The sequence below is a fragment of the Apiospora hydei genome (genome assembly GCF_038363865.1).
Source record: "Apiospora hydei strain CBS 114990 chromosome Unknown utg000005l_segment0_segment0, whole genome shotgun sequence".
NCBI classification, from domain to species: Eukaryota; Fungi; Ascomycota; class Sordariomycetes; order Amphisphaeriales; family Apiosporaceae; genus Apiospora; species Apiospora hydei.
In genome coordinates this window covers 4,473,168-4,499,853 of record NW_027117364.1, presented here as the reverse complement: position 1 = coordinate 4,499,853, position 26,686 = coordinate 4,473,168, and the positions used below count along the sequence as shown (strand labels likewise).

The window sequence follows — 26,686 nt, the reverse complement described above, 5'->3', positions numbered from 1 at the left end:
ATGCGACCAAGTTAGGCATATATGCCGTCACAAGACTGCAAGCAGTGCGAATAGGTCAGCTTCAACGAGACCCCCAATGCAGATGCAGGCCTTACTTCTAGGCCTGACCGAATGCGCAAGGTCACCAGGAATCGTCGAAAGAGAGGATGAAGTTGTGGTTTGCGACTGGGAGAAGAAAGCAGGAGAACATTTGAAATGTGCCTTTGCCTCTGCAATGCGGCCACTCTGCGACTAGCGCCAAATGCAAGAATGACAGTCGAGAGTGAGGGACAGAATGGGAAAAGGGTGGTGGAGTGGCGCCGGATGGGCAACCGGAACGTTTACACGTAAAATGCCAAGTGCTTACTCTGGTTTCCTTCACTCCTACGTACCGACTTCTTACAAGGATACATGCTGCTTATTGCAAGTACTATCGCTGTCTTTCCCCCAGAGAGCTGGAGACCCAAAGCTAATGATCAAAGGAAGCTAGCTGGCAATTAGATAGAAGTAGGTAAGTATGGGAAATGCTCTTGGTAGTCTTGATATCGATCCTAAACTCCTATGTGCCTGCTTACAATCTCAGGCATACATGATAATGCATTGACTATAATATAACGCCATTTTGAATCTTTTACCCAATAACAATTCCTTCTTCCGCTCCTCAGTAGGTATCTTGCAGACTCTCTCTGTCTGGGGGCTTGATTAGCAGCACTGCATGTATCCAGAAGCAGTTCCCCTTCTCCCTCAATACAGCTAGGGCTGGATAACCGCGTCTTTCACCACATGCAATACCGACCCTAACATCGAATGGCACGGAAGAGCTTCAGCCTCACTACGGATCTACATGACTTTAATCAACTCCCGCTATTAGAATGCAGCCCAGATGACTCACGCAAATTGGGGGCCCTCCACCTTACTCGGGCTTAAGCCTTAAGTCCGTCATCCGCACTAAGGCCTGACATCATTTTTGATACTTCTTGACTATCAGCATTCAGTAACTTTCATATGTGCCCTAACTATTTCCCGGGAGTTATGTATTAGCAAGGGTCGGCCAGGCAGGCAGCAGTCGATTGCGTTGCCCGTCAGTCGATGGGAGGCTCAGATGCTTGGCATGTACGCATTGCGATTTTGAATGAACATGCTTGGAAGACCTGCTCTCCTAAGTGTATAGCTATGAACCGCATGCATTCAGTGTGCCTCATGTAGCGCTCTATAATATCGTTGTTGATTGAATACTTTACCGTTCTATCGATTCGAGTTCGAGGCCATCAGGCCGTGGCTGACATAGCCCACCATAGCTAGCCATTGTAACATGGGAAATGGGATATGTTAGACGAAGCTCATTATCGCTTCAATTCCAGATCTATATATGAATTATGGCCATTGGAATCCTCAGTTCAATAAGAGAAAACTATAAATAGTTTTATGAACACTACACAACTATTTGCCGGCCAACGATTACTGTCTCGATACTATTCATTTCCGAGTACCAAGATATCTGAGCACGTTGCATAGAAGTGGAAGAGACACGGAGGCTAAGGCTCGGTGCTGTGGACCAGCTAACCCTCCTCAACGAACCGCCCGGCTTGGAGCCCCGAAAAGGCACCGCATACGGGTTGGGCCCCCTAAAGTCCCCTAAAGCGATCAGTGCATAACGCCCCTCCAGTCTTTTAGGTAAGCAGCGGGGCGGGCAGGCGAGCAGGCACTCGCCAAGCAATCCAGCCAATGATACAGGTCCTGCGAACCACGTTTGAAAGCAGCTCCCCGAATCGTCTGAACAGGATGACAAGTGACAGGAGTCCGCCCGTTCACGGTCCCGTCTTTTAATAGACGACACATAATTCAATCATGAATGATCAGTTGAAAAAATACAGGCCGAGGTGTTTCTTCATCGATCGAATCGTATATCATCTGGACCGGTCCGAAGCTCCTTTGGTCGTACCAGTCGCCTCTTCTTTATTGGCCGGCAGTTGTTTCAGGAGGGTGCAGGGGTCCAACCCAAAAGTGTTTCGCAGTGTCGGGCCCCCCATTCGCTAATCCTCTTGGCGCCCTTTTCCAGCTGTCAGACTTTAACCTGTCGCAACCTCGCGAAACATTTCACTTCCTTTCTTTACTTTACTTTGCCTATTCGTTCCTCAGTATGCGGTGATCATCCTGTCGGCATTTGATTCATTGTTTCGGTGTATTCCTTTTCGATTCGTTTTCCAAAGTTGCGGCTCTGGTAGATTCTGCGACAGGCATGTTTTGAGACCATAGCACTGGATTCTCGTTAACTGCTGCTGTCCTGCCTTGTTTTATTGAGAGCGCAGCGAGCCTTCCATGCCCTTGTCGGTCATGCAATAATACCCCTTCCCTAATCGACTTTATATTTCACGGCTATCTGTGTATACCCTGGTGGTGGAAGGAAAGCTTTAACTCCAGCCTTGGAAGTTAATCATTACCGTTTTCATTTCTGGGAATTGCTTTGGGATCACTTAAATTTATCAATATGGCTCGCTACGACGCTGTGCGCTCTGCCTCCCCACAGCCCGCGGAGCAGAGGCTGTCTGAGGAACAGCGCAACAGTATGGAGAAGCCCGGTCCCGAAAACATTGAGGCAGAGCAGAGCGAAGGGCTTTTGTCGTCAGGGACGCGCGACATGGAGAAGTTGGGTCCTACGACGCCAGTGGTAAATGGAGAGGATCGGAAACGGTTCTGGATCATCGTTGCGGGCATCGTTCTGACCGTGTTGATGGCCTTTGATGCCTGGCTTTTCTTCGTACCGCACGACAAGACACAGTCAAGTCCGCCGGCTTCGACGGACCCTCATCTCGACGCGCTGATGAGGATCCCGTTTCAGCGGTCGGAGGAGGAGTATATTCTAAACCCGAAATGGGATTTCGAGGCGCCCCCGCAAGTCCGGACGTACAACTGGACGATAGTCGACAAGCAAGGGAACCCGGACGGCGTCTACAAGCCAATGATGATGATCAACGGACAGTTTCCCGGCCCGATGATGGAGGTCAACGAAGGCGACACGGTGATCGTCAATGTGAAGAACGCTGCGAGGAACGCTACCGGCATTCACTGGCACGGCCTGCTCCAGAACGGAACGAACTTCATGGACGGTGTGGGAGGTGTTACGCAATGCCCGATTGCGCCAGGAGGCTCGTTCCAGTATAACTTCACTCTCACGGGACAGCAGGGAACCTGTAAGTTCTGAAAACATACCAGCAGTGGCTTATGAAGACCTTGAATACTGACAGTTCCATCAAGATTACTATCACGCTCACCAAGGAGTCCAAATGTTGAGCGGGCTTGTAGGCCCTCTCGTCATTCACAGCAAGAACGAATCCGCCACTAGCACAGATCCCTACACCACGGACCGGGTGATATTGCTGCAAGACTGGTACCATGACCCAGCCGAGGGCCTGCTGCGCGATTCGCTCTCTCCGGGCAACGAGAACTCGCCGATCCCCAACGGCGCGCTCATCAATGGCATGAACAAGGTCGACTGCGCGCTGCACCCAAACCGGACGTGCGACACGGCCAATACCCTCCTGCCGAGCATGGACATGATGGCGGGCGCATACCACCGCCTGCGCTTCGTCAACGCGGGCGGCTTCGCCTGGTTCCAGGTCGCCATCGACGACCACCTGCGCCTCCTCGTGCACGAGGTGGACGGCACGCCCGTCAAGCAGTTCCAGGAAGCCGACATCACGCTCTCGCCCGGTCAGCGCTACAGCGTCACCTTCGCGACGGACCAAGCCGGCTTCGACTTCACCGAGTACTGGCTGCGCGCCCGCATGATCGAGGGCTGCTTCTCCGATCCGAAGCTGCCCGATAACGGCGTGAGCGAGGCCAAGATGATCATGCGCTACGTCATGCCGACCGGCATGGACGGGACTCCCGAAGCGCCTTCCAATGCCACTGTGCCGACTAGTACTGTCAGTAACAATGGTACGGCCGTCTCGCAGGTTCTCCCCACGAGCACCAACTCGCTTGTCGACTACGCCATGCAGTGCAAAGACATGACGGCGCGCAACGTCTACAAGCCCGTGCCCGAGCTGCCGGCCCCCGCCGTCGCGGACCACTCCTGGTACTTCCGGGTCAACATGGCCATTGGCGACTGGCGCCTCGAACGCGGTTTCATGAACCAATCCTCCTTCCGCTCCAACCTCAAAGAACCAACGCTGCACCGTCTCGTCGACGGCCTGGCCTCGGGCAACGACTCCTTCAGCGCCGCCGGCAAGGACGCCACCGTCAACGACGCCGCCTTCCACCCGGATCACGAGCTCGTCCTCTCGCACGACCGCATCGAGACGGTCGACATCATCCTCCAGAACGTCGACGAGGGCAACCACCCCTTCCATCTGCACGGCATGCCCCTCTGGGTCCTGGGCCAGGGCCACGGCTACTTCCCCGGCTACGAGGCCCTGGGCCTCAAACCCCACGGTAAAGGACTCCTCGATCCGGCCAACGACACCGTCGTCGCCAACCCGCTGCGCCGCGACACCGTCACCCTCGAGGGCTTCGGCTGGACCCTGCTGCGCTTCGTCGCCGACAACCCGGGCGTCTGGCTCTTCCACTGCCACATGGTCTGGCACGCCGAGGCCGGCATGGGCCTGCAGATCATCAGCCGCCTGCGCGACCTGAAGGGCTGGGAAGTTCCCGAGGCCAACCGGCAGCTGTGCGACGCGGCGCCCGATGTGCTGAGCTTGGGGGCCGCGCCGCCGGACGAGGTCTTCGCCGGCTTCCATGATGAATAAATCGGGCTCTGGAGGGGATTGATTATATGGCTGAAGGTGCCCACTACCAGGACTTTACCATATACTGGATATATATATTATTATTTTCTTCTGCTGTATTGTTTGTAGATATGTACATAGCATTACTTGTTTATACCCAAGGACGGAGTTACGTCGATATAGAGAAAGAAGCACGAATGAATGCATTTTCTGGATATACTTATTTTGACAGCAATTTATTGAGATTCGTGAAGTATCAGTCTAACACTCTGAAGGCAGTTGTAGCATTAAATGTGGCCCAGCTGAGGATACCAAGCCATGGCGCGGCGTTTATGTGATTGACACGCAGGGATTCTCTGTTCCCTTACTGATCAAATGCCCATATCTCGCATATGGAACCGAGCTCAAAGTCAGGATACCACACAAGCGTTATTCTTCGCGAAGAAATCTAGTCCATCACTTCGTCGATCTTCGTTATCATCGTCCCTCGAGTCCTCAAGCCGCAGCAGCTCCCTCCTTGGCCACGCTGTATGCCTTCAGGAACTCGGGGTTGCTCTCCAACTCCTCCTTGATCTACATAGCACAGTGAGGTTAGTAAACCCCATCGTAAGAATATAACAATAATACCGGCACCAGCATAGACATGTGAGAGAGAGAACAGGAGAATAGAAAACTTACGATATCGAGACCACCAACCAGCTCCCCATTCACCCACAGCTGCGGGAACGTCGGCCAGTCGGCGAACTCCTTGAGCCCCTGCCGCACCTCGTCGTCGGCCAGGATGTTGAAGAAGCCGTACTTGACGGAGCGGTCCCGCAGGATGCCGACCAGCTGCCGCGAGAAGCCGCACTGCGGCGCGCTGGGCGTGCCCTTCATGAAGAGCATGACGGGCGCCGCCTTGACCAGCTCCGCGAGCCGCTTGAACAGTTCTTCTTTGGCCTTCTCCGGGTCCACGGGCGCGTCGTCGCTGGCGGCGGCGTTCTTCTCGTTGGTCGCGGTGTCGGCTATTGACGAGGCGCCGCCCCCTACTACTGATGCTGCTGTGCCGTTCTGCTGTTGGTTGCTGCTGTTCGCGTGCTTCTCGATCGCGGCCCGCACCTTGACGGCGCTGGAGCCGCTCACCGTCTCAAGCACCTTGTCGTTGCGCTGCAGCACCAGGTACGGCACGGCCGTCACGTCGTACGTCTCAGAGATGTCGCTCAGCTCCTCGGCATTGATGGCGACCCAGCTCGTCGCGGCGGGCTTGGTGTTGTTGTTGTCGGCTTCGGGCGCGGGGTACTCGGACGCCAGGGTCTTAAGGACGGTGCTCATCTGGGCGCAGGGGGCGGCCCAGGGCGCGTGGAAGGAGATGATGAGGAGGGTCTCCTTGTGCAGCGAGGCGACGTGGCTGCGCCACTCGTCCTCGCTGGTGATTTCTTTTATCGTGGACATGTTTGCTTGTGTTGTTCTTGTCGTTGACGAGGTGTGTGGAGGTGAGTTATCGACTCGTTCGTAGGATAAACGTCCGATGTTGGTTGGTATGTAGTTAGTCGAGAAATTTTTGGAGAGTTGATTACAAAATCATCAGAGGTCACCTCAGTTCCAGTCACGACTCAAGTCTACACTTTTGGTGGCCGCCGGGCATCGGTGATGGCGGGGTGGGTTTGCTGTTTGCTTCTACAGTACCAGGTACCGCCGATTGGGTGCGGGGCAGCAAAATTTAGTGCCTGATTATCAATTGGCGTCTTATCAATCGCTGGGCTTCCTATTGCGTCATTTCCGGAATTGCTTTGGGTGGCCATTCACAGTGTTGCCTTAGGTCAGTAAGTTGAACGGCCCTCACTATCCTCAGTGAACACTGGACAAATGAACGTCAGATAAGTTAGCAAGGTACTTATTTATTAGGGCAATAACCATTCATGATACGGCTATAGTACAGTGTCGGTTCAAGTGAGCTGGGAGATCTAGAGAAGGCTGTTCACTGGTTATGTCATGCCACCAGTGTCAGTCTCGGTCACGTTCAGGGTGCGGAAGTGCGTGCTGCCGGTTGGGGAATTTATCATCTGCTCTGCCGTATGTATATTTGAAATCAGAACGGGCCAGTACAAGACATTCTTGAATTCTACAAGACTTGCTTGGGATCGAACATCGCCCATAGAATGTGTATGCTGCTTGTCGCCACTAGCTAGGTTCCTTGGCCGTTTCTTTCTCTGCCCATGGCTACTTGGGCAAGAAATCCTGTCGCTTGATACCCTGTGGTCCAATAGGGCCATGGAAAGATTCATCGGTACGTAGCCAGTCGGGTATATGCATTATGCAAATCCCCTAGGATGCTAGAAAGTACCCAGACCGCCGGGTCGAAAAGTCAGGGGTTCGCTCGCCTGGCCGTCATAATCGCCGGCACAGACATTGCTTCACTGTCTGTGCCTAATGCTTGCATCGCAACTACCAACAGACATGTGGCAAATATCAGAAAGAAGGGATGCAACTGCCCCAATCTTATTTGGCATGAAAGGCATTAAGTTTACAAGCACCAAGATTGGCAAAGGGGGTTCTTTCAGTCACGCAATAGTGCCACAATTCCACTTCGGGGGCCAGATTTGGCGTTTAATAGGTGATGAGGTTGAATTTAGTCGATCATCGTTGCCGGTTTACTTCTAATCAGGCAGATATTGTTCCGCCTTCGTTGCCCTTGCCAGGTTTCCTACATCGCCCCTTTCGCTGTAAGTTTCACCCCTCAGATGCCGCATACTCAAACATCGGCAAAGCTCTAACTCCCCGTCCGACACGAGCTCCGGATGCGCTGCCTTCCCCGGTCCGAGCAAATCTATCCATAATTCCCTATAAATGAAGCACGCCTGTTTTGATGATGATGTTGCAGTAGCCCCTGCTTTGAGCGACGAGAAGTAATGCCCCGTAATGCATATCCAGACCAGCGTCGGGGTCTGTGGGTGAACCGGCCATGGCTCCTGCAGCAACATCTTCGGGTCGACCATCGTGTTTACGATTTGATGTTGTTGACGGCGGCATTCCAGAATGGTCCTCGTGTGCTGATGTAGGATGTCCGTGAGTACGGTTTCACATGGCAGATCGAGTGTTGGGTCTCGTATCAGCAACAACGATAATATCCGTACGGCTGCTTCTATCGAATTCGTGTAGGGGTCCGTATTTGGGTCTAATGGCATGGACGACGAGAAGTCGACTGAGATGGCTTCTTCGGATTCCCTCAAGGGTCTCGGTTTACAAAGTAGTTGATGTTTGAGAAAGTAGTATTCTTCGATGACTATCTGGGTGTCGTGTTTCGAGCTGCTACCGGGCATCGTTAAGTATTCCATGTACCTGTTGAACAGAGCAAGGTCTGATATCGTCTTGACCGTCGCTGGGTCGAGGGCGCAAGCTTGAAGATGCTGTTGGATAGCACGGATCATGGCTGTGTCGTATACCATAGGTGGCACCAGTAACTCGTGGTGCAGCCTGGCGAAAGGTATACATGGTTTTGTCGCAGAAGATATAGCCCCTGTGAAGTCTGCTCTGTAGGGTTGTCAGTCGGGAGTCCTCGAGGGTTGGTCTCACTCAGGGTCTGGGAGGGTATGTACATACTTGCGTATCGTGTTGATGGTTCTAACATCAAGCCTGTCTTGATCCCCGACGATCCCAAGAAGGCGCATGAGACCCTTCATGTGTACCTGCCAGTGGTCATATTTCCCTTGGTAGCCCTATCTTCCATCAGCAAACCCTGATCTCATCGGTTCGTCTTCGGGGTATGCTTACCGCTATTATAGCTAATGCGGAAACCCCATGTATTGTAACATTGTTGGCAGTTTTGGTTTGCTCGGCGGCGTTGAGCTTTCGGTTGATAACCGAGACCAACTGAGATGAAAGTGAGGACAACCTCTCTGCCTCCCGTTTCCCCGATGCCAACGTGTCGTAGAGAACACCTAGAGTAGTGGCGCAATGTATACTCGTAGGATCTTTCTCGAGCCATATTTCTTCGGGTACACTCAGCGATCCATCACCGGATAGTCGAAACTCATCGAGGGCGTAGGCCTTGCATGGTGTAAGCGCATACGCCATGAATGTCAATCTCCTGACAAAGTCCGGCGGACTTAGGGGGCGCTTGTACGAGGCCCAGGGAGGTAGAGGTTTTGACAGCGGGTTGCTTCCCTTGCCGGTCTCACGGCCATCAGGTGTGTCGCTCAAAGCTAGGTCCGAAGCCACTGAGCCGTGAGTACTTGCAGAAGTAGAACTGGAACATGACCTTCCCCGCGTCCGTGTCTTTGGTCGTCGTTTCGATATATCTGATTTTGGCGAGCTCCGGACCCCCTTGTTTGCTGCTGTCGTCTTGAGCTGACCAGCTGTTCCCTTCTTCCCTTCTCCCTGGTTGGTGACGAAAGTAATAGTAGCGGCGGGAGGCAAGACGTTGCCGGTCTTTGTTGTTGTTTGTGGTTTGGTCCTGGTTTCGGCATCCTGTATGGAGGCGTTGACGAACGATAAACCCTTGTGTTTCTGCTTCGTCACCGTGAAGCCCCGTCTCGTCGACACCACAGTCCCATTGAAGACGGTGGAGTTGAAATGATCCATGCCGCTCCGTGTAATTGGTAGCGAGTTCCCGCGACCTCGAGTGTGCTGATCAGCTAATGAGAGACGGATCATGCAAGGAGACTGGCATGGCCCGGTCCAGATCGTCGTGGCATGAGATAAGTATTTGAGGATTCCACATGTCCGTCAATGGCAACGGCATCAAGCTATAGCTGGGTTGTTGATCGGAGAGAGTCGAGCCGCTCACAGGGCAAAGAGTGTATTTACGAGAAGTTCGTGTGCATAGGAATCCCAGACCATTACGTCGGGGTTTGGAAATAGTATCAGTCCCTGGCTGGATTCACAGCCACGAAGCCTCTTGATCAATGACACCGGATGACTAAACCTCGAGGAACTTTCGGTTTGCACGCAAGATTCGTCATGGAGTCGCACGCACGGAGTGCAGTTTGCCTGCCTGTGACCATAGACAGTATCGGTATCGCAGGGTTCGATAATGGCGACACTGTGCGGCTGTAGTGGACGGTAAAGATGTCGGTGGAGGAGCCGGGCTTACCATGTGCTCTCCTGCAGGATGATGTTCAGTTTGAGCACATTAGGTAAGTGATCCCACAGGCCTGGCTTCTTGCCGCTGCAGGGAGGATGCGGCTGGTGCAAAGGCTGAATTAGGCGGGGGAATAAGACGTTTGCAAATCCTCCGGTTGTCGAGGGATGTGATTGGGCATGGACGATGGGAATGCTAAGGCTCGCATTCTATTCTTGTGAGAAACCACACCGCAGCGACACGAGTACACGCACAAGACATCTCCTCTCGACCATAGCCACCTTATTAGCCAGCGTGTCCTACGGCACTATGCCGAGAATGGCATACCTGCTTATCTTGGATTTGGATGGCAGGAGGCAGGCAACCACACTCCATGGTTTGCTGACAAAGAAAACATGGGGATGGGGAAATGTCACACCATCTTGACCGACATCATCTAGGGTCAACGGCTTTTCGCAAATCCTCAAATATGGTTTGTCCTCGAATTCGGCTTTTTTCTTGGCGTTGCTTGGCATTCAGCATGATTTGCCGTTGATCGACGTCTGTCAAGCCGGATTGGGTGATGCAGAAGTTGGCAGGTTTAGATGATCCAATGGTAAGATCGATGAAGTCAAGCGCTTCGCTAAAACTGGCTGGGCTTTTACGGATATGATGCCGAATCTTCAACAAAATATATGTTGCCGCTGGCTCGCCGGCGCCGGCGAGGTTTAAAGTTAACTGCTCTGAAGATCCGCAGCAAGGATCCTACGTTCGAGACAGCCCTGAACCGCATAAGCCAGGTGGTATTCGGAGTCATATATGGTGATCCGTCGCTAGCAAGTTTCGGCGACTATGTGCGAAGCAAAGGCTCTACGTCCGCATGAACAGGCTCGACGTAGAAGGTCAGCTCCACAGGCTCTATTGCCATGTTGAAAGATAAGATGTAAACGCGTTGGTATATATCCACCGGGAAATAGCAATCTGAATTACTCATGCCGTATATGACACCGCAGTGCTAGTGTCTGGTCACAGCCAGTATCAGAAATTAAGATTCGTCTTCGGGGTCTATGCAGAAAGATGAAAACCAGGATGAACCACGGGATACCATATCCGGCAATGGATATGTGTGTCACGATGATAAGCTTATAAAGTACGATGCTTCCGAAATAGGATAAAGTACTATGCTTCCCAGGTCTTACTACCTATCGAGCTCATCTGCAATGTAGCACTACGTAGATTTACTCCTGTCTGCATATCAGGTCACCATCAGCCTATTGGTCTCGACATATGGGCGGTGAGAAGAATGCAGTGCTTCCATGCAGGTTCTTGGCTAAACATGGGGCTTCTCTACACGGTCAGCCTAGATGGGTATCCCGTATAAAGTCTTGGAAGACTTAACAGTAAGCTCTTGCCTCATCGAGGCAATGCTCGACCCCGGTAACTCGTCAATCGACTGGGCTTGGCTGCAACGAGAGTAAGTAAGGAGCTAGTCAGCGGTCCGATCCTACCGAGTGCATGGTAACCTACGTAGCACACACATGTGGTTAATTGTGGGAATATAAGCTTGTTCTCATGCGGAAACCGTATGTATTGGGTAGGAGAAACATGGTATTTGATGCTTGAAATGCTCCTCGATCTGGACCGGAATCGGTCTTGTTGAATATACTTGCACCTCACACAGGTTCATCGACTTCATGGGTGAACTTGGTACTTTTCATTTACTGCTAAGTAGACTAAGTCCTTAAGCATGGTATTCTGCCCGTCGCTTAAGCATCTCAACGTCTTGTATATACAGATACACCTGGCGTCTTGAGAGCAAGTAGCAAGATCTCCAGAATATGTAACACACCCCGTGGATAAAGGTCCCTAAGCCAACTTGAATAGCATGTGTTCACGTAGAGTGGGATCTTGAACGAGACATGATATCAGTGTATGGTCCACCCTGGTGGCTCTACTGCGTCATGGGCCTCGTCGTTAAGTGACACAGACCCCCCCTAATTCTCCGAGTCATCCCGACATCGACATGAGCCTTTGCATACAGCGCAATCACCTTCTATAGTCGCTCCTTGTCATCAAAGCAAGCTCTATACAGAATGTACCAATGAGCAGCAGAGCCGGCCGAGCACTGCCCGCCCCTGCCTATCCTTGCTCAGGGATCGCTGCCTGCAGCTAGGGGGAGACTCGTCATTGCTTGATTGCGACCATCTTGTAAAACAGAGGAGTTATGTACAGGGCTTACTATAGCACCACATAATCTATCCCGTCCTCTTGGTCAGTCTTTGGCTATGAGGCTAAGTAGGGGTACTGCGAGCTACCCTCCAAGAGCAATGCGGCATCTGCTAGAAGATCCGGAGGTCGTCGAGCCAAGGCGAATAACGTATTCATCTCTTAAGCGTGCCACCTCTAGCGAAGAGGCGAATTCTCGTCTACACCATACTCCTGCGACCCCGTATTCCTTGCATTCATATACTCGTGTCCCAATTTAGATCTTGGGCTCTTTGCTACCACGTCCTCCAGCACCCTTCTCCGTTCTTAGGCCCAACTTGGGCATGAGACTCGAGAGCTCATGATCAGATTCAAATACAGAGCAGTAGTGTTATGATTGCGTTAGAATGGAAGTCAGCTAGATTTCGCGGCCTTATCGGTGAAGAGATAAAGAGGCCACCATGGGGGATGATGAGGAGAGGATTTGTAATCTCCAACCATGGCGGCTACACATTCCCCCGCGTGAACTTGCTTCTATCAATGTCCTCGAAAGACCTCACTCAATAGTTGCCATGTAGAGCGTGTGTTCATGTGGTATTCAGTATCTCCCTGTCTTGAAATCTGAGACGGCTCCTACGGTAAAATGCATGCTCCATCACGCAGTTCCCTTGAAACTGTTGCCCTAAAACCACCAACTCATTACCGAAGAACAGCGTCGGAGCGGGTGGCCTCGCGTTGTCTTGCAGATACCTTCTACTCAAAAAGAAAGGGGTATTTCTTTGACTGGCCAACATACACGTGGAAGCTACGATTCTAGACAGAAGAGGATTATGTCACCCCTATCTTCAGGCAAGATATACAGCCAAGTAACGTAGCCAGGCTGGATGGTTCAATCAAGTTTAATTGATCGCAATAAAACAAGTAGCTAACAAAGCAGCCGATCTCCACATCTGTGTTCGCATTCGTTTCTCTCACAACGCCGAAACACCACACATGCCATGCCTCCTTGCTTTTCAGAGGTTTCTCACAATGCAAACACCCTCCATGCTACGCATGAGTCCTCAAGCAGCCAATCTCTGCTTGGTGTCCTGAACAAGCTGGATGAGGTGCTGCTCCATCTCCGGTGTGACCCCTTTCGGGAGGAAGGGCTCCTGCTGGGGGTTCCTCGGCAGCAGAGGGTCGGGGTAGTCCCCTTATTTTGGCAAATCAGAGTTAGCTTTTCGGAAAAGAGATGATAATAAAAAGACATATCAAAAGACAGGAGATGGATAGGTGGGTAGGTAAACATACGGATGTCAAATTTCTGATCGGAGAGTCTGGACTTGTTATACTCGTACTCCTCCTTGAACTTCTTGTCGTTGAAGGCGGCCACTCTGGCGGCACCTGACGTGTCGGGAGTAGCGACACCGCCAGCACCAGTACCTGGGGACTCACTGAACGACTGCGTCGGAGTGTGAAGCTGGGCCGGGAGCCGAGGTAAGTTCTGACGCTCCATGATTGCCGACGCGGGAATTCAGACAACTGCTGTATAAGTTATCAGCTGTGCTATCTAGTAGTACGGTTGCATGTTATGGTGTAATAGGATGGGGTGGGTAGGTTACAACTGGCTCAGATCAGGGGGGAAATGTAGTGTTGTGGCACCGCTTACATTGGAGGGGTGTTTGAGCTGTTGGGTCGAGGTAGCTTGTTCGATGCCCGAGGCCGGGACAACACAGCTGGTATGGATCTGATAAGAAAACGAGAGCCCGACGGATTGGGTACTCTTGCGAGATATGGGGATAATAGCCGAGCTGTTACGCAGTGTTTTTGATATCAAACAATGAGTACCTAAGTACGTATTGTGAGGTTGTTGCGTTCCAGATGTCCTGATCAAGGCAGTCCGTTTCAACAGTGGAGGGGCATCAATCGTCGAGAGCTGAGCTTGGAAACAGCATCCAGCTGGGCACTGAACGGATGGGTCAGCCCCGCCTAACATATGGAATCCAGCAGGTACGTGTGTACATTACCCCACACCGGTGCTGGACTACTTACTTCAAAGTTGCCTGCCAGCCTGCTGTTCAGGACTTGGACCCTGGTGCGAGTAAAACCCATTGATCGTGGCTTTCCATTGGAAGGCAGTGTTAAAACAGCAGAGCCGCCCTGCTAAATCGATTTTCAGTTCAAGTCCCTCCCTCCAATCCAAAACTTTGGCCATTGCATTGGTGGGAATTGATTGAACTGTACGGTTCAGCGCAGGCACAAATTTCTCCCAAATCGTCAACTTCGGTTCCTCGCTGCTATTCATTGCAACAACCCACCCTTGAATACTTCAAATAATTCTCCGAGGACCCAAACACTATACATACTCTTACACCTTCTACTCTTGGTTACCTATCTTGGTAATTACTGTTATACCGTATCTTACCCCTGCCAAAGCACCGTTGTGGGCAACAAGATAGTCAAGATGGTGAAAAAGAGCAGTGTTTCCGACGCCTGGGAGGACGATTGGGAATCGCAAGCCGACAAGGAAGCCAAAGAACCTGCCGCAACAGCACCGCCAGCGCCCCTCACCAAGAAAGAGCGACTTGCCCAGCATGCCGAGCTGAATCGCAAAATATGGGAGACAGCGTAGGTTTCCTCTTCTTCTGCGTCCCCCCAAATGCCACCCTGAAGTTACAATATAGCTAAACTAAGATTTCTCTCTCTTCAGTGACACCCCCGGCAACGGCGTGCCCCTCCAGTTCCTCGCCTCCACCCCGACGCCGCCGCTGGCCCAGCCCTTCAAGCCGCCCATGACGGTGCTGGCCCGAAACCCATGATCGCGAAGCGGGACCCGGTGACGGGGCTCTCGAGGCTGACCATGGCGGACGACGACGACGACGACGACGAGGCCAACAAGAAGCCGCAGGAGACGCCCGAGGAGATCCGGGCGCGGCAGCAGCGCGAGCGCGAGGAGAAGCAGAGGCGCTACGACGAGGTGCGCGCCAAGATTTTCGGGGGAGACCAGCAACAGCACAACCAGCGGTACTGGGTCTGGTGCCGGTCGCGGAAGCGGACGAAGTTCGGGCACCAGCACCCCCGGCAACGTGACGCCGCCGACGCAAAGGGGCGGCGGGCGAGGCCGTGGGCGTGGCAGAGGGGGTTACCGCGGTGGACGAGGTGGTGGTGGTGGCGGCGGCGGCAGCGGCAGCGGCGACGGAGGCAACGACCGTTTCGCTGATCGCGGCGGAGAGCGCAGCGAGTATCAACGGCCTATCAACCAGTCCGGAGGAGGCGGAGTCGCCAGCGAGCTCTACGATCCGGGCTATTCGCCAAAACCCACCTCTACGTTCGACAGAAGAAACAACAACACTGGCGGAGGCGCTCCGTTATCAGGACGGTCAACACCCAGGGACGACGACCAAGTCATAAGGGCACCACGCGGCCCACCGACTTCAGGTTCTGATAACGGAGGACGTGGTGGGTTCGGGTTTGCAAAACGGGATGCTAAGGAAGGTTGAAGGGGGTCACAGTCACCTCCTGATGCTGGCTAGTAGGGGGGTATCTTTGTCCGATTGTTGTTCTATATACTTGATAAAGGACACGCGGGAGGCAACGCAATATCACCAACCGCCGCCGATCTTGCTAGCCAGCTGGACAACCTTCTCCGTGTCAGTCGACTTGTCTTTTCCCACATCGCTAATCACCTCCCGATACGTCGTCGACACCAATCTATTCCCATCTATGCCAGTTATACTGGCCCAATGGGCCAGGGTATCACGAATTTTCGATGGCGAAATCCCACCGACCAAGTCTTCCGTTGTCTCTTTTGCACCAGACACGGAGTCCTCTCCGCAACTGGAGTCCTCGGCGGAAAAGTACGCCTCGTCAACCTCGGCCAACCAGTCCTTCTGCTCCTGAGGGCCGGGCTTCGATACTATGCCCTTTCTCTCGACAACGACGGGATCGTCAATCTTGACTTGGCCACCTCCGTTTGTGCAGCCTCCTGGGCATGCCATGACCTCGACGTATGCGTATTCCAGCTGTTTACGTGAGCCTCCAACGGGCTTTCCGCCCGGCATTCTCGAGGGGCGCGCAGGCTTCAGTCTCCGGACAAGGTTTTGGATATTTCGGAAGCCATAATATCTCGCAGCTTTGAAGATCGGCTGGCCTGCAGCGGAAACAACGCTGTATTCAACAACATCTGCATTCCTGCCACGAACAGTCTCGATCTTGGAGCCCGGGTTCTGGGCCGAAACATACTGGAGGGCATAATACAGGTTACCGCCCGAGGTGCCTGCCGCGGGTTCTGCCTGTCGCCTCCGGTGGGGAGGGAAGAGGAATTGCTGGATGCCAGGATCGGGAAAAGGGGTTCGTTGCGCTTGAGGCACGGGCGTTTGTGGTAACGCGAAGAAATCAAGGCCTCGCGATTCGGTCAACATCAGAATCTCCTTGCTGGTGATGACGCAATCCACATCACGGACTCCCCGCCCTGGGTTGCCATCTCCTCCCCAGACAGAGTCTGTGAGCTCTTCGCGGCTCGCCTCCAACTTCTTGTCAAAGCATGGCATGACGGCCAAATGCCATATCCGGTCTGGGGTAATGCCCAAAACACGGCTCAAGGTTGTCTTGATGAGCGTGCCCATAAGAGCTTGTGGTGATTTCACTCGCGAAAGGTGCGGCAGTACATGCGGGTGTGTCTTCTCAGCATAGCAGACCCAACCAGGACAGCTGGAGCTGAGAATTGGTTTCGAGGCCTTGTTATCTCCTCCAAGTGCCTCGCCGAGGGCCTCTTCCGCCCCAAGAACAAGACAGGCCTCGCGCGTGGCATTGGTGTCTGCTACCCAGGTGAAACCGTTGCCGTGTTTCCCGCCTGCTCTTAGTCCATCGCTGCCCGAGAAAAGATGGGATATCATGTCACCAGCGGCCTGCTCTCCTATGCGTCCTCCACAGGCAGCAGCGAGGTTTGCCCGGGCCTGAGGGCTCACGCTCGCCACGAAGAGCTTCGCGTCGGGGTTTTCAAGTCCTTCCACACTCCATTTACCAGATACTTCATCTTGGCGTATCTGTAGGCCAGGCGCTGAATCCAATAGACTCAGGACCTCGCTGTGACTCTGGAGGCTGACCAGCACCGCTTCTGCCGAGGTCACGCAGCCAGAGCATGCGAGACAGTCGGTAAGGGAGATTTCAGCCGGCGCATTCGATTTGGCAGCGGCGGCGGCGGCTGGCGTGCCATCTAGGATGACTTCGTGTTCGAGGGATACATCGGTCGGGGGAGCGGCGGCGGGAAGGGTCTCGACGGGTTTGATACAGGCAACACCGGGCGAGATGAAGTCGTTGAGGTCGTCGGCTGACAAGATAGCGGACATTGTGGTGAGGGCCTCGGCGGGCGGACGTTGTCGGCTGTCTACCTGTCTGCGTAGATGAAGCGCCGCGCAAAGCGGGTTTCCCGGCTATCGAAATACAGCTCGCGTTGCTTCCCGGCTCTCTGCTTTCGGATTTAAGTGAAGACTTGATCGATTAATGCGTGTCGTATCAGACGCCTGGTGACTTAAGTCGCGAAATAGATTGCGAAGAACTTGATCATATGGGCAAGTGAAGAACGATAGTCGTTTAGATAACTAGAAACGAGGAACAAATATTTGCCCGGAGATGCTCCAACTATCTGCCCTACTTTTTTGCTACGCTATCTTTGCTTTGACGGCGTGCTTTGAAATGCAATGCGATTTTTTGGACAACCTGCATGCGAAATCGGAAACTGATGGTTAGTGGCGGCGGGGCTAGAACGTGGGGTTGAGAAAATCGATCTGAGTAACAGGTATCTTTTTTTTCTTCTCTCTGCCTGTCCCCGTTAGGTTACACTCTTGCACTGTTCGGGCAACAGCATCCAGCAGCCAGGCACTCGTAATTCCGGGTTACGGTACTAAATGACCCCTAGCAATAAGGGCGGCTCGTACCTGTCCAAGCTGGACGTTATCTGGCGGTTGGGAATGGATCATCTAACCAATGACAACAGCGGATTCGAACGGCCTGAAGCTCCAGCGCCCATGACGTAGGCATTGTACGCGGACATGGGTAACCGGCATCCGCCATATGTTCCATTGGTAGGTTACTCCAGATAGGTACGCATGCAGGTGAGGCTCAAGGGCGAGAGCAGGCGGGCTGTAATGCATTAGAAGAGAAAAGACCGTGGCTCGGTTGTCTCGGCCACAGCATTTCAGCGTCATCGTGTGTATATAAGGTCCCACTACGTGCCTATCCTGCAAAACTGAATTCAGTTTGAGGTTTGTTATAGATTCTGTCTGTCTACATTGACACCAATTGGCTTCTCTCGATCAGCCTGCCTTGACTTCTTCAAGCTGTTCACTGCTAGTCAACCTCCACTCCCTGTGAACGAACAATTCCGACTCAAAGGAAGAACACCACAAAAGCTAATGACCATGGATGTAAGTGTAGTTGTTCTACTCCTGGTGTAAATACACTCCTGCTAACCAAATACTCTTCGCAAATAAAGATCGTAACCGCCTACTCGCTCGCCACGCTCGGCTGGCACATGCTCCAATCTGTGCCCCTCATCGTCTGGCCGCAGGTCATCATCGGCCTCCTGAACATAGACGCCCCCTCCCCGGCCGGCCTCACCGCGTCGGGCGTCGAGGTCTACTTCGCGCGCTGCCTGGGCTTTGCTCAGCTCACATTGGGCATGGTGACCGTGGTCCTGACCGGCGCGCTGCCCATGACCAGCATGGTCGAAAGTAAGTATACAATCCACAGACCCTACTTACTACTATTACTGCGACCCTCAGCATTGAGGTCCTATACTTCACATTTAAAGAAGCAACTTGGAAAACTAACCATCCCGACTCTCATCCAGCCCCCACGGACTCCATAAGCCCCTACGCCAACGCCGTCATCCTCCTCACGACACTGCACCACGGCGCCCAGGCCTTCTATTGCTGGGCGCGGTACAACGCGACGTCCCAGACCGGGTTCGTGCTGGGCTTCAGCGGCAGCGCCGTGCTCGCCGCCTTCGGGCTTTGGTGCGTCCTCTTCGGCGGGGACAAGGCGCGCATCAGCCGCCGCACCGGCGACGACAAGCGCACCAGCGGCTTCCCCTTTGGCAACCCGGACAAGAAGAAGAAGCAGCAGCGGGGAAGGTGCTGTAAGCTCGGCGACGAAAGTGTGTATAGTTGAAATATGGTGAGGAAGTGCCACACTATGTCATTCACAGGCTTTCTAGTGTAGAATAGGCAAATCATCTATTTCATCTCAATACCTACGATATGGTTCGGGAAAGCCAGCCAGTGGTTGCTGCCTCGCTGTAATGTTTTGGATATTTCAATTTTTGACACCTTGTCTGTCTCCCTAGGAAGATATCCTAGGAAGAGAGCTTCTATAGCCCCATCGAATCGTGACCATTCCAATCCCATGTTATCATCGTGTCTGTCTTGTGATATCATGCAATTACATTCTTACAAAGTTCTGCTTCAAGTGGCAGAATATGAACAACGCCATAATAATAGAACCCGGAACGCCTTCCTCCCGAAACCTCTGTGTCTTGAAGCTTGACTCAGCAGACGACGCTCCCTGTGTTTTCTTTTCCTCTTATCCTTCCCTCATTCGTCGACCTCGATGGGATCGTCGTCACGGGAGTCTACCGCTTCCGGGGCCGCGCTGCCTTCGTCCTCGGGCTCCAGCGTGGTCTTGAGAGTCTCGGTGCTGACCTTGACGTCCGCCTCGCCCGCCAGCACCGCCTTGCGCCGCCGCCACCAGTCCTCCTCGACCTGCTTGACCTGGTCGAGCAGGACCTCCTCCTTCTCGAGCCACTCGAGCCGGCTGATCTCCTCGAGCTCGCGGCACTCGTCGCGCAGGGCCTCGCCGTCGCCCGTCGCCCACTTGAGGTGCGCCACGCAGATCTTCCAGAGCGACTTGGTGTCCATCTTGAGCTCCTTGTTGGTGAACCCCTGCTGCTCCGTGAGCGGCGTGTAGAAGTCGGAGCCCATGTTGTCGTCGCTGCCGTCGCCGTCGTCGCCGCCCATCAGGCCGTCCTCCCCGTGGCCGCTCGACTTGTGCGGCTGCTGCGTCTTGAGGATGATCTTGAGCTTGTTGGGGCCCCGCGCCGGCTCGCGCGTCTGCATCGACTTGGGTACGGGGTCGGAGGGTCGCAGGGCTTCGGTCTCGTGGACGGTTCGCATGTGCTTGGCCAAGGCGTCGGATCGGGTGAAGGCTCTGTCGCATTCTGCGCAGTCTCTCGTGTCAGCAAAATGTGCAAATCCCAGATGGGGGGGCCGATGTATTATATTTTCTCTTTCCTGGCTTACCTGGTAGATAGCAGTAGAAGGGCTTCTCCCTCGTGTGGCTTCGCATGTGAGCTTTCAGGGCGTAGCCACTAGCGTGCGGCATGCTCTTGCGCGGGCAGCCGTTCCACTCGCACGTGTACTTCTTCTGCCGGCTCTCGATGTGGTCGTTGTGGATGTGCTCGACGAGCTTGTCCATGTTGCCGAGGTCGCCGGCGCGGCAGCCGTCCCAGGCGCAGACCGTGACCTGCTCCTGGAACTCCTCCTCGTCGAGCTTGGCGTTGATGGGCGAGTTGGGCACGTCGCCGTCCGTGTCGGACGAGATGTCGCCCTCGTCCGCGATCTCGGGCCCGCCACCGTCGTCCGAGTCCGGCGCGTGCAGCTCCTGCTCCCCCACGTGCACCGACGAGGAGGCGCGCGAGGCGCCGTCGGCGCCGAGCTTCTGGCGCTTCGAGGGGGGCAGCAGGCTCGGCTCCTCTTCCAGGGGCAGGGGCGAGTCGTAGTCGTTGTCGGCCTCAGGGAGTCTGACGATAGAGAGCTTATCTCCGACGAGGATTCTGAGAGCAGGACCATGGTGGGCGAGAGTTCCGACCAAATGCGAAGTCGGCTACTACGCGACGCGACGCAAGGATAAAATGGTCGTTGATGGAGAATCGGCAATGGCAGTTGGATTCGCAATCGACGGGGTTGTTGTGTCGCGGGAGGTGAGGATGTCGTTGGACTTCGAATGATAAGTAGCTGTTTTGGTGCCAATTAATTATTTGTCGGGCGTTGTCATGGGCCTCAGATGGTTTATTAGGCAATCAAGCATTGACAAGATCGATTGGATTGGGTTTTGGGAATGCAGTTGACAAGACTGCAAAAAAAAAAAAGCTCTACTTTCAAGCCAACTCAATGTTCATTTCATTCAAGTCAACGCCTACACCCACGAACGTACGGTAGGTACTTACTCGCTGCAAGTCTGCGATCCTTCAATGTTCAGCCGCGACCGTGCCAGATGCCAATCGATTGATTTGGTAATATCGATTGAGTACGGGCAGCTTGGGGGCAGGTATCCATACGTACAACAGACGCTCTCGTAGCCTTATTCAGCAGGTAAACCGTGGCTTTAGGTTTTAGTTGACCCCCTTGGTCGACCCTGGTTGTTTGCCTTCCCCAAAGACTCTCCATGTTAGTGAGCAAGTTCAATGTTGTAAAATGGGGGCCTGCACTGCCCACTTTCCGTCGTAATGGGGGTACGAAACTGGTACGAACACGCCCAGGCTGCCCAGCTTCGGTTCAGGCCAGGCACCGCTTCAGGAGTCGGCACCGGCTGCAGGTAGAAGAAGATTGAAGCCAGTCGAAGAAACAAACACAGCTCCTATGTGCTCATTAAAGAGCTGAGCAACCACCTGCACCGACCCCTCCCGATTTTGGGATGACCGTTCTGTTTCAACTGTAAATGCAGACCTACAAACATCCATAAACATTGATACCAATTCCACTCCGCTTACGCATTATTGCTTCCACTCGCATTCCATTGCCTCCTATCGATCGCATTGGTTCCCTGTCTGCAGCGTACCAAGAGCTGAAGCTCCCTGGAAGTCCAGGTTTGCCTAGGTCTGGCCACAGCTCCGGCAGCCCAACTGTACCCGGCGTTAGCGCTCTGACATCACCCCCACAACTGGGCAGTCTGGTCGTTGTCTTCTCCCTCCAACGAGATTCGTCACTTTTCCCCTGTCCACTCTCACAACAAGTCCCTGAACATCTTCTCAGGGAAAGTCACCCAACATGGCGTCGCTTAACCTCTCTATCAACGGCCCCTCCATCAAGAGCAGCTACCAGGGCGTCATCAACGCCCCGGCCCCCTCCTGCTGGAAGCTCTTCGACATACGCTCACTGGGCCCTCTTCTCCGTCCAAGCCCCGCTTGCCAACGCCTTCCAAGACAGCGGCAACAAGGAGAGCATCCTCAAGGTCCAGGACAAGGGCGAGGGTGAGCTCGAGGAGCTCATTGAGGACTTCAACGAGGGCCGCGTCCAGTTCGCTTTTCTGAAGATCAAGGACCCCAACTCCGGTCTTCCCAAGCATGCCTTGATCGCATGGGTTGGTTTCCCCTCCAGTTCTCTACGGTCAACCCCTTTAATGTTGCACAAACTAATTACCCCGAGTTACAGTGCGGTGGTGGCGTACCAGAGCGCACCAAGGGCTACTTCACAAGCCATCTGAATGCCGTATCTAAAGTTCTGCATGGCTACCATGTTCAAATCACCGCTCGTTCCGACACCGACCTCGAACCCGCCAACATCCTGCAGAAGATCGCTGATGCCTCGGGCGCCAAGTACACAGCTGGAGGCAGTGCTCCGGTGAAACCGGCCGGTGGTGCTCCCCGCCAGTGAAGAGCAAGCCTGTGTTTCCCACGACTGCCACCGGTACCATCTCCTTCAACCCCATAGTCGCCGCACGCAATGCGCAGCTACGACAGAACACCAACGAGGACGGCTGGGGTGATGACGCACCCCAAGTCTCGAGAACTCAACTGGAGAAGGTCGAGCCTGCCTACAAGCCTACCAAGGTCAACATGGCCGAGTTGACCAAACAGAAGCAAGAACCCTCGCGGTCGGGCGGTGCTCAAGAAGATGACAGGCCCGGTGTTGTCAGGGGAGCCTACCAGCCCGTTGGCAAGGTCGACATTGCTGCCATTCGCGCTGCCGCCAAGGAGAAGCAAGACGACCGTCCCACCACCGTCAAGGGTGCCTATGAGCCTGTCGGAAAGGTCGATATTGCCGCGATCCGAGCACGAGCCCAGAAGCCGGCCGCAGAGGAAGAAGAGGCGCCCGAACAGCCGAAGCCTGTTTCAGAACGCAGCGCAGCTTTCAGCCAGCCCCCCAAGGCTGAGCGCATAACTGAGATGCCGAAGCCCAAGGTCGCGAACAAGTTCGGCGGAGCCTCGAGCTTCACTGGAACGAAGCCCCTCAACCCGGGAGGCTTTGGTCTCCTTGGTCCTACCGCTACCGGCAGCAGTGGCGGTCAGGTTGGTGCTGCGGGCAGGAAGTTTGCCGACTCGGCTGGCAAGACCCCGGCACAGCTGTGGGCCGAGAAGAAGGCTGCTCAAGGAGGTGGTGCGCCCAGCCCTGCTCCGGCTCCGGCTTCCAACCCAATTTCGCCTCAGGCTAGTGGTCAAGCAGGCGGTTGGAAGAGCGGTTACAGCGGAAAGAGCTGGGCACCCGTCCAACCTCCCACATACAGCAAGGGTATTGCTGGTCAGAAGACTGGCGAGGAAGCCCCAAGCCAGGAGCAGCAGGCTCCCGCGTCTCCTTCAGGAGGTATTGGTGCTATCCGCGACCGCTTCAAGGGCAATGCGCCGATCGGAGTTGCTGCCGGTGTGGGTGCGGCGGCTGGTATTGGTGCCGGTGCTGCGGCATACGCAGCGACTCATGGCGACGAGGAAGAGGACTCCGGCCCACCACCTCCGCCCATGGGGACTCGACCCAACGAAGACGCGCCTCAGGGTGGCTTTGCGCTGCCCGGTTTACCATCTCGCCCCCGCCGCCTACTGACGAGGAGGAGGAAGAGGAGCCTGAGCCAATCCAGGTTGCCATGCCTGTTGCGCGCGGTCCCGAGCCGGACCTTGAGCCAGCTGCCGAGCCGCCGCGATCCCTCCCGACGCGACCTATCGAGCAGGAGTTGCCGAGGGAGGAGGAGCTCCAAGAAGAGGAGGAAGTACACGATCCTCGAGCATCGGCAGCCGCTGTTGCGGAAGAACAGTTTGGCCACGATGCAGTCGCTGATGTACAAGGTGACGCAACTGGAGGCCGCCGGGCTCTGATTCAATACGACTACGAGAAGGCGGAGGACAACGAGCTGGAACTGCGCGAGGGCGAGTATGTCACAAACATCGAGATGGTTGATGAGGACTGGTGGATGGGTACCAACTCGTCGGGCGAGAGCGGTCTCTTCCCTAGCAACTACGTCGAGCTGGTCGAGGAGGAGGAAGATGCGCCTGCCCCTGCGCAACATATGCCCCCTCCTCCGCCTCCGGCCGCTGCTGAGCCCGAGCCCGCGCCAGCACAGTCTGGCGGCTCCGGCCCAACTGCCACCGCCCAGTTCGACTACGAGGCTGCTGAAGACAACGGTAAGTGCACAATTGAAGACTCGATCCTCACGTTGACCCCTGGCTAACCAAAATTGCAGAGCTGAGCTTCCCTGAGGGAGCCACCGTCACCAACCTCGAGTTCCCCGATGATGATTGGTGGTTCGGACACTACAACGGAGACACGGGTCTCTTCCCTGCCAACTACGTCGAGCTGGACCAATAAGTGTCACAAGATGAGGGAGAGATGAGGTGTAGCATAGTTCTATGACTGTTCGTCTACTACCTACTTACCTAAATAGGACCAAAATTTCGATCGAAAGCCGGTGTTTGTGGGGGAAAACTGAAAAATAGCCTGCTTATTTCTAGAGATATATGAAGGAGCATGTCCAAATCTCATACGAGCAAACCAAGTTGGAGTGGCTGGTGATCCGGCCGTCGGACTTGAAGTGTCGATCACCCCTGATGAATGCTTGTAGATGCGCCCCTTTCTTGAAAACATGTATGTTGTTTCTCTGAGTGCACGCAAACCCGCCTGCAACGGAGTGGTAGAATTGACGCAAGCGCCGGGAGATAGGTCAAGGGTAAGATAGGTACGCGAGCATTAAAGTCCGGAGAGCCCGTTTCGTGATGGCTCGTCTCGTGGCAGCAATAGACAAGCTACCTAGCGCAAACTTTATTAAAGGACAAAGCTTGTATCAAGAGTGCTAGTAATCCATGTTCCCGGAGGAGGAAAGCCACTCAATCTACATACCAAATGTAGTAATCCGCAAAGCAAGGACGGTGGACGGATTCCCAAGTCGTGAGCTCCGTCCATCCTCTCTTCCCATAGGCTCCTTACTGCTTACAGTAAGTCGCGACGAAGCGCTGGAGATGCGGACCAGAGATCGATCCAAATCCGCTTTGATGGGTTTCTGTAGGTTGCAGCACATGAGAATAGAAATAGCCGCAGGTCTTGGCACGTAGGACCCCTTCGATAGGCTCCCAAGTCGGGTTCGATTGGGACATGGAGATGTTTGGTACCCAATCTGAGTCTTTCGTCTCATAATTTCTCAAATGATGGATGGATTGGCCCCCCGGGCCCCCGTTCAGTGGGACGGATATCTCGGCATATGCAGTGGGTAAAGAAAAAAGGTACATGTCACACGTCTTTTGGGTCAGGAACCTGCATGTACTTCCATTTGATCAATGTTTCGCGTCACCTCTTTCCAAACATCAGGAATCCCATGGAACCAGACGAGCGAAATATTCGACTAGCCAAGGAGATCGAAATATAAGGTAATTGCATACATGCCCTGCTAAGGAAGACGAATCGAAGGTCGTGCGAACGAACGACCTGCCATGGGGGAATCTCGGTACATCGCCAACAGTTAGAAAGGCTAGAGGTTCCGCCTCCAGCTCCAGCTCCAGGCCTCGGAGCCACGGATCCTTAGGGCGCCGCCGTCTAAGTGGCTTGCCTAAGGGGTCTGGAACCGAGATGCACTTCGAGGTTCGTTCGCACCGTTCCTTTTGTGGCAAGAAGGACAACGAGGATCATGACGCACCGAAATCGTAACACCTGTCTCACAAGGACTCGGCTAAGCAGAGGGGAGACGAAAATAGGAAAACGCCTGTAGGTAGAGAGGTAGGTATGCAAAAGCTCAGCCACACCTTACACCGCAGAGCAGAGCGAGCGCAAAGGGGGTGAGGAATGCGATTGCTTCCGGTTGCGACCGATCTGTTTCCATTTCCCCGCGGCCGCAGGCCAATCGAGGAAAAACACGCATGCAGGCAATAGGGTTCAGATGATGTATGTATGTATCGTAAATTGCCTCAAGTGGCTATGTAGGGTCGAGGGGAAAGAGTTTTCTGATATGCAGTCACTTGCTGCTTGCCTAAAGCTTGCGTGAGGCAAACCACGCAAGAGCAGCAAATCAGGCCTCTCAGAATCCCCGTCGCCCTCGCCAGGGTTGTGGCTGGTTTGAAACAGAACCCACGGTTACCCGCGATAGCATCAGCATCGCCGCCAACATCAGTCATCCGGTGGCCAATATCTTTACTAATACGTATTCCAATAATTGTCTCTTCCCTCACCGCGGGAAAAGTTGCGCTTCGAGAGTGGCTATGCATTCTGTGGTTGATCAATATCGGAGTGGCCATGGTGGGGCCTGGACGCATCATCCAGCCCGAGTGCGGTCTAATGGGCGTGGGAACGGTGTCATTTGATGGAGGGCGCGAGAGCTCATTGGAGGGAGCAACAGCAGCAAGGCCGGGACGGACCTGTAAGCTGTATACCAGGGTATTACTTGATATAGGTAGTCCAGCATGTACATGGAATTGAATGTGGGATTAATTATCGGTTCGGTGATAGTCTGGGTTGAAACTTGGGTATTCAAGGAGGATCTCTGATTTGCATCTGTGACCCTGTGAAAGCCT

At 54.1% G+C, this 26,686-nt stretch overlaps 9 protein-coding genes across 9 annotated transcripts; 5 read left to right on the top strand and 4 right to left on the bottom strand.

Moving 5' to 3' along the window:
- Positions 1-2,467: 2,467 nt before the first annotated feature.
- Positions 2,468-4,727, top strand: PG997_006878 (Laccase-1; the record flags this gene model as incomplete). Its single annotated transcript, XM_066811193.1, has 2 exons — positions 2,468-3,170; positions 3,235-4,727. 2 exons carry the CDS (start codon positions 2,468-2,470, stop codon positions 4,725-4,727), a joined length of 2,196 nt encoding a protein of 731 aa, XP_066670116.1.
- A 474-nt stretch (positions 4,728-5,201) lies between these two features.
- Positions 5,202-6,137, bottom strand: PG997_006877 (monothiol glutaredoxin-5; the record flags this gene model as incomplete). The annotated part of the gene is made up of 2 exons (XM_066811192.1): positions 5,202-5,279; positions 5,385-6,137. The coding sequence occupies 2 exons, from the start codon at positions 6,135-6,137 to the stop codon at positions 5,202-5,204; spliced, it is 831 nt and encodes a 276-aa protein (XP_066670115.1).
- A 1,205-nt stretch (positions 6,138-7,342) lies between these two features.
- Positions 7,343-9,266, bottom strand: PG997_006876 (uncharacterized protein; the record flags this gene model as incomplete). Its single annotated transcript, XM_066811191.1, has 3 exons — positions 7,343-8,216; positions 8,259-8,401; positions 8,457-9,266. The coding sequence occupies 3 exons, from the start codon at positions 9,264-9,266 to the stop codon at positions 7,343-7,345; spliced, it is 1,827 nt and encodes a 608-aa protein (XP_066670114.1).
- Positions 9,267-13,010: 3,744 nt separating this feature from the next.
- Positions 13,011-13,444, bottom strand: PG997_006875 (uncharacterized protein; the record flags this gene model as incomplete). The annotated part of the gene is made up of 2 exons (XM_066811190.1): positions 13,011-13,141; positions 13,240-13,444. 2 exons carry the CDS (start codon positions 13,442-13,444, stop codon positions 13,011-13,013), a joined length of 336 nt encoding a protein of 111 aa, XP_066670113.1.
- A 948-nt stretch (positions 13,445-14,392) lies between these two features.
- On the top strand, positions 14,393-14,747 carry PG997_006874 (uncharacterized protein; the record flags this gene model as incomplete). The annotated part of the gene is made up of 2 exons (XM_066811189.1): positions 14,393-14,556; positions 14,639-14,747. The coding sequence occupies 2 exons, from the start codon at positions 14,393-14,395 to the stop codon at positions 14,745-14,747; spliced, it is 273 nt and encodes a 90-aa protein (XP_066670112.1).
- Positions 14,748-14,788: 41 nt separating this feature from the next.
- Positions 14,789-15,148, top strand: PG997_006873 (uncharacterized protein; the record flags this gene model as incomplete). Its single annotated transcript, XM_066811188.1, has 1 exon — positions 14,789-15,148. The coding sequence occupies one exon, from the start codon at positions 14,789-14,791 to the stop codon at positions 15,146-15,148; it is 360 nt and encodes a 119-aa protein (XP_066670111.1).
- Positions 15,149-15,530: 382 nt separating this feature from the next.
- Positions 15,531-17,276, bottom strand: PG997_006872 (iron only hydrogenase large subunit domain-containing protein; the record flags this gene model as incomplete). The annotated part of the gene is made up of 1 exon (XM_066811187.1): positions 15,531-17,276. The coding sequence occupies one exon, from the start codon at positions 17,274-17,276 to the stop codon at positions 15,531-15,533; it is 1,746 nt and encodes a 581-aa protein (XP_066670110.1).
- A 1,071-nt stretch (positions 17,277-18,347) lies between these two features.
- PG997_006871 (uncharacterized protein) lies at positions 18,348-19,098 on the top strand (the record flags this gene model as incomplete). The annotated part of the gene is made up of 3 exons (XM_066811186.1): positions 18,348-18,353; positions 18,422-18,659; positions 18,779-19,098. 3 exons carry the CDS (start codon positions 18,348-18,350, stop codon positions 19,096-19,098), a joined length of 564 nt encoding a protein of 187 aa, XP_066670109.1.
- Positions 19,099-21,430: 2,332 nt separating this feature from the next.
- PG997_006870 (uncharacterized protein) lies at positions 21,431-24,497 on the top strand (the record flags this gene model as incomplete). Its single annotated transcript, XM_066811185.1, has 6 exons — positions 21,431-21,519; positions 21,813-22,284; positions 22,356-22,544; positions 22,655-23,708; positions 23,753-24,313; positions 24,373-24,497. 6 exons carry the CDS (start codon positions 21,431-21,433, stop codon positions 24,495-24,497), a joined length of 2,490 nt encoding a protein of 829 aa, XP_066670108.1.
- Between the last annotated feature and the right edge of the window lie 2,189 nt (positions 24,498-26,686).